Genomic DNA, 6181 nt, shown 5'->3' with positions numbered 1-6181 from the left:
AAAAGAAAATATTTATGGTAAAATATTTATTGCGACTGCAATATAGGTACTTTGTTATACATACAACATACATAAAACATAGAATACATAATGATAATTTAATAGTCTTATATATATAATGTTCTTAATTAATTGTGTAATTTATTAACGCGTCCTCTTTTATACTTTATGAATCTCGGTAGATTTGAGTTCGCTGTGGTAACAAGAACCTTGTATTCTTTAGGAAGTTTCTTCTGCTGCCTTGCCTGAAAAGAGGAACAAGTTTTACGCCAGGTTCGCTAAAAACCTTCAAAATGTAATGAAAAACACAATTAAAATTGGTAGAAATCTTTGCAATTTGATACTACAAACATCACGTCTTTACTGTGTATAACTATTTTGTTTCCGCTCCTATACCTATTTGAAGGCGTGGAAGTGGTTCATTTAATGCTGCTGGATAACTTAGTCCTAAAGAAACGCAACGTTTATCGAGTCAACATTTAGAAGCATAACCATTCTTTTAGATGTCGACTACTAATGTCCATTAACGACAGTTAACTTCTATTTTAAGATGGATTGCTTGTTCTTTCTCTGTCCTTGTTAGTTCTATTATATAAAACATACGTAAACCCAAGTTTCCGTAGATGTTATTTAAACATAGCTACACAATACTGCATATAAAACTTAGCTACATCAGCTAAGTTCCACATGTACTTGCATCATTATCTAAGTAATATAATGTAATTGGTTGCAAGTAAATAAGTGACCATTTCATATTATTATCATAACTACTTGACATTGACTGATAATGACTTCATATTTACTAGAAAAGGGAGTCAACCACTCATATAATTGTGTATTTAGTAAATTGTTACACAAATCTCATGTTTGATTAAGATACTGGTACATTTCCATGTCACTTTGAGAGATAATCTTATAGCACACCCATTACAAACTATCTACATGTAAAAATACCTTCTGACTGATTCATTATCATTACAACTACTTAAGGGTCTACCTTCTATACCATCTATACCATATCGATACCTTAATTCGTAAATCAGCTAACTCCACTTTTTGTCAAAATGTTTATTTTATTTATTTTTAGAGTAAATGGCGTTGAACGAAATCAAAATATATAAAAAAAAAACATTTTGACAAAAAGTGCAGTTGGCTGATTTGCGAATTAAGGTATCGATATGTGAAATTTTTAATGAGTTCTTTATATGCCGTAAGCTAAGGAAGGATTTTTAGAAATTTAAACCATTAATAGGTAAAATAGATGTTACAATTTTATAAGAGAAGCTTCAGTTTTGAAATTAGAAAGTATGACATCGAAATAAAAATTAATGTATCTTAAAATATTTCACGACGTTTCAGGCGAAATCTGAAAGAGAGTAGGATATTATAAATTTACCTTATTCTTCAAAATTGGAGCTAGTATAGCCAATTTGTCAACTAACTTAACTTTAGCAGCTAAGATATCTGTTTCATCTTCTGAATATAGATCCACTAAAGTGTCAATAGCCTCAGCTAAGACCCACACTTCGTTCTCCTTATGAGCCTGCTCTAAAATAAATTCTGTAATAGTGCATATTACATTCGACGATGTGTCATTTAAGTTGTTTACAAGTAATAATGCCAGTATTCCAATCATGCGGATAAGATTTGACCTTATCTCTGGTACTTGACAGTCCTTTATTCCTGCTAACATCATCTGTAACAATAATGGGTATTGATTATAATCATTATAAGTATAGATGAATCACATTCACATAACGGTCTGTTTAAGTTTAATTTATCTATAGTATGTGAATATTTGGACATTTGGTCATCAGGTTTTGTAACAGTCATATCCTAGTGGTAACAGTCATAGACATACACAAGACATGCTCCTTTAAGTTACTTGGCTATAAATTATTAGGACATACATTACCAATGAAGGAAAAAAATTATAAAGACCAAAGGTGTATAAAATCTACCATAGAACACTGGATCAGTGAGGTGAAAGTATGGCCTAAGCCCCACACTTTAGAGGAGGCCCATGCTCTGTATCGGGTTAATAATGGAATGAAAAACCAAAGCCGCCCCGGAGCAATCAAAATTAGTAATTCAACAACCTTGACACGTCATTTAACAAAAATTACCATTTTTTTACTTTTAGTAAAAAAGTTGCATAATCATAATCTAATGTTTCATTTAAAATGCAATACCTAAGCTACAAATGCAACTAATACAAAGTTGTCATGAATATCAAACTGAACGCTACAAAAAGCAATAAAACAAACTGTTACTGCAAGTCACACTTACCTCAATGTCAGACAAGGCCAAATCACTGAACAGATTACATTCACTAACATTTCCGTTATTCGTCAATTTTATTTTATCCAAAGCGGCTCTCATTACAGCTGTTGCGGACTCTACAAGATTGAAATCTGTATCTTTTTTGAATATCAGCTTTCCTGTGTCCACCCAAATCTTATAAACACCATTTACTCCACCAAGATTTTCGATTGGCAGAGTAGATAGCATGTTGTTTATACATAGTAAAGCTTTAGTTTGTAAGTTAATGAGCCTGTAAAGGAAACAATAAAAAAACCTTATTACTGCTTGAGAGATAATCATATTTTAATTTTATATTTAATGGTTCATTTTTATTATCGCAAACAATGTGTCAACGAGTATGTAAACCCCGGGTTTGTGGAATTTGTGGAAGTCCAGGGAGGGCTTAAAAGGTGAGTAAATATGAAATATATTAATGAATTAAATATATGAGGCGGTACAAAGTTTGCCGGGTCAGCTAGTATTTTATAAAAAAAACTGAATATTACTTACTTTTTACAAATAGGTTCTGAACTTTCATTCTCTTTGAATATCAACATAACATTGGCAGCTGGTAGCTGGGTTCTAGCCCATACTTTGTCGAACAACTCTAGGGATGTGATTGCTTCTAGCACTTCAGGTGGAAGTTTGTCTTCTGCAAGTAATGTTTCTTCACCAATACAATTATTATCTTCTTCATCCCCCATCTCTTCACTGTCTGAAGACTCATTACCACTTATGGATTCATCATCTGAGGAAAAAAGCACATGAATATTATTATTGATCACATAAAATTAAAATAATAATAAATAATTAAATAATTAAATAATTGCATAGATATAAACACAATTTATATACATTCAAACTTTTCACTTCATTTTAAGCAATATTAGAGTCCACGCCAAACTGCTAGTCAGCTCTGAATATAGAAATGAGTCGCGTCGTAATAGCAAATTATAGATATTAGCCGGGTGAAGACAGAGCGGGACCCCTCCCGGCACCCTCCGCTGCCCTCGCCCATGGGTACATGGCTGCATTAGTGCAGCTTTACATTAAAGAGTATATGATAACTAAACCTGCAAGCAACATCTTCAGAGCGGACTATAAGTTTGGGCAGACTATACAATATTACACTATGTAATAAATTAAATAGTAATAAAAAGGTAAAATTATAATAAATTAAATAGTAATAAAAGGTAAAATTTTGAACATGGTAGAACCCTTTGTGGTTCGACTCCAGTGGCACCACTGCCACACCTATTTCTGCCTAATAACAGCAGTGTTAGGCGCAGCTGTGTTTCGGTTTGAAGGGTGTGGTAAGGGAGACAGCCTTTTCTGAGGCGTTCCAGCTTAGTCCTCAGGGGTAGCGGCGCATCTGTGTCTGACCTCAGGTGGGAATATCTAATCCTATCTGGGGTTGATTACAGATGTCCATGGGCGGCAGTAGCCACTTACCATCAGGTGGACTGCATGCTTGTCTGCTACGCCTATATTATAAAAAAAAAAGTATTTACCATCACATGAACAGATATTTGCTAAGATTTCAATAGCAGTCTGTTGAGCATCCAACATGTATGAGACTGACTTCATTTGATTTTCTAAGATCTTAGCTTCTTTCCCTTTGGGTGCTCCTGCTTTCCCAGCTCCATCACTCAATGGCACATTGCTCGACAACTGGTTGCAAGCTAACCTATGGTCTACTGACAGTGTCTTAGCTAAGATGGATATTATCTGATTTATCACATTGATTGGTAACGCTGAGATGTTACCACCACATGCTTTTATTATAACTCCTGCAGCCAATGTCTTAATTAACAACATTGAAGGTTCATCTTCACTGTGTGCTAAGAGATCTTGCAAATGCTTTTCAGAGTTGGCTTTAACCTTCTCAATTGCAACGGGATTGTCTTCAACCACAACAAATAAGCACTGCATCACGGCTATTACAATATCCTTGCTAAATGTTGCCAAGTCCAAATATTTGGACATGATTCCTAGAATTCTTGAGTCTCCAAGGTACTTTATTGCTAGCTCTGAAAATAGACAAACATTTTTTTGGTGATATTTAAAGTAATCAAAAGCATTAACAGCTGTCATGTTATTATAGATGTCTGCAATTTTATAAATAAAGGTGCATCTTGCAAACAATATAACAATTTTAGTTTTGTACATTAATTGCCACTCTTAATCACATTTTAAAATAAAAAATAAGGTCATATTGACACCATCCAGGATTATACTCTGGTAGTTTCTAGTCCAAAACAAGTACAGAAGCTTAATTCATCAATTTTACATGTTTATTTCAACTCTTACAAAGGTTCTATGATCCCCAGAGTGCTTCACCACTTAATGGGAAGTAATGTATTCTTGCTACTATGATTCACTGCTATTATAATCTCCCAAAAAGCAAAATAACAACAGGCAAGAAAGTACAAAATATTTTCTTTACCTGAACTTTCACACAAATTCATTAATAGATTAGTGCAGTGTATAAATGTTTCCGCATCCTCATCTTTTGTTTTTGAATTCAATGTTGGTGTCCATGACTCGGCATGCTAGAATGGTAAAAAGAGATATTGAATAGCTTCTTCATTTATCCTTTCACCAGATAGTTACAATCCAAATAATCATTTTAGTAACTAGCTTATTGTAACAGTAGAAGATAAAGGATCTGACATTATTCATATATTTTTTTATCTTCTATATGGGATAGACAACACAATATCACTTTTGCTTTTACTCTTGTAAGTTCAATGATATGCAAGATCACAAATGAAATTATGAAGTTGTTGAGAAGATTTTAGTCAAAATAGTTGAATAAATAAAAACTGGAATTGACAGCCTAAGGCATCCTCCAAACCACCAGTGAAATTGTAAATGTTATAGACAACCACTGGCAAAGCATGTTGCTCAAGTTTCTAGATCTTTTAAGATATAATGTAACAGATTTGAAAATTATACTCTTGAATAGAATTTAAAAATAATTTACCTCATGATAGTAACATGTAAGTGGGGTCATGACATCTTGATCCATCATTGCATCACATATCTCCAGTCTGATAGTTGACAGATTCCTGAGCACTCCAGCAGCTGCATTCCGAACTGAGCTAGCCGGGTCCATCATCAAAGGCGCTACAACCTTCACTAAACCCCTGTTCAGGATTTGCTCTACATTATCTGGATTTTCGATGAACAGCGCAAATGTCTGCAGCCCACAGTATTTTTCCTCGATATTTACCGACTGGAATTTTGAAAAATGTCATTTTAATTTTCAATTTTTATAAATATAAAAAAGTAACTTTCTCTTTTCATCAATAAATCTAACCTGCAACTGGTCCAAGATGGTTTGGATTGTGGTTTCCTTAGAGTCGACCTGGACTTCTTCTTCATCAGAGACCTCGACAGCCGAAGTGGTTGTCGCTTTTTTTAACTTGCGTTTTCTTATTTTACCCATGGTAAAGGCCAAAACAGAGTTCAGATAACCTAAAATAACATTCACACGCTGCGCTATAATTGTGACATTGACATTGTGATTATTTGATAAAACATGGAACTGACATTTGACAGTAGATACAGACAGTCAATAAAATCTCATGACACATAAAAGCTGCGTTCAAGTTAGACGTATTTTATAAATCGTCGTGGAATATAATTTATATTTTATTACATAAAAACAGAATGTTATAAGTTATTTTTTATCTAAATTTTTTAAAATGATGTTAACAAATATTTATATGTTACAGTCAAAACTCTTAACCGGTAAAAATACTTTTACCTAGATAAACCTTTGATCGAAAAGCAAGTCATCATTACTACAAAGAAACTACTGACCGTAAACTTTGGTAGTAATTTTTACTGGTTACATTAGTCAATAAAATAA

At 33.4% G+C, this 6181-nt stretch overlaps 1 protein-coding gene across 1 annotated transcript; it reads right to left on the bottom strand.

Annotated features, from left to right (window-relative positions):
- Positions 1–11: 11 nt before the first annotated feature.
- Positions 12–5841, bottom strand: LOC140752573 (HEAT repeat-containing protein 3). The gene is made up of 8 exons (XM_073086915.1): positions 5627–5841; positions 5291–5542; positions 4751–4856; positions 3816–4334; positions 2815–3052; positions 2290–2554; positions 1397–1696; positions 12–245 (listed from the first exon to the last, which is right to left on the bottom strand). The coding sequence occupies exons 1-8, from the start codon at positions 5753–5755 to the stop codon at positions 129–131; spliced, it is 1926 nt and encodes a 641-aa protein (XP_072943016.1). The 5' UTR covers positions 5756–5841; the 3' UTR covers positions 12–128.
- Positions 5842–6181: the final 340 nt, after the last annotated feature.

The sequence above is a fragment of the Epargyreus clarus genome, unplaced genomic scaffold (assembly GCF_041222505.1).
Source record: "Epargyreus clarus isolate Ecla_fem2 unplaced genomic scaffold, WU_Ecla_fem_2.2 ptg000003l, whole genome shotgun sequence".
Classification (NCBI taxonomy): Eukaryota; Metazoa; Arthropoda; class Insecta; order Lepidoptera; family Hesperiidae; genus Epargyreus; species Epargyreus clarus.
Note: the sequence above shows the minus strand (reverse complement) of the source record. Positions and strands in the feature narration are given on the sequence as shown.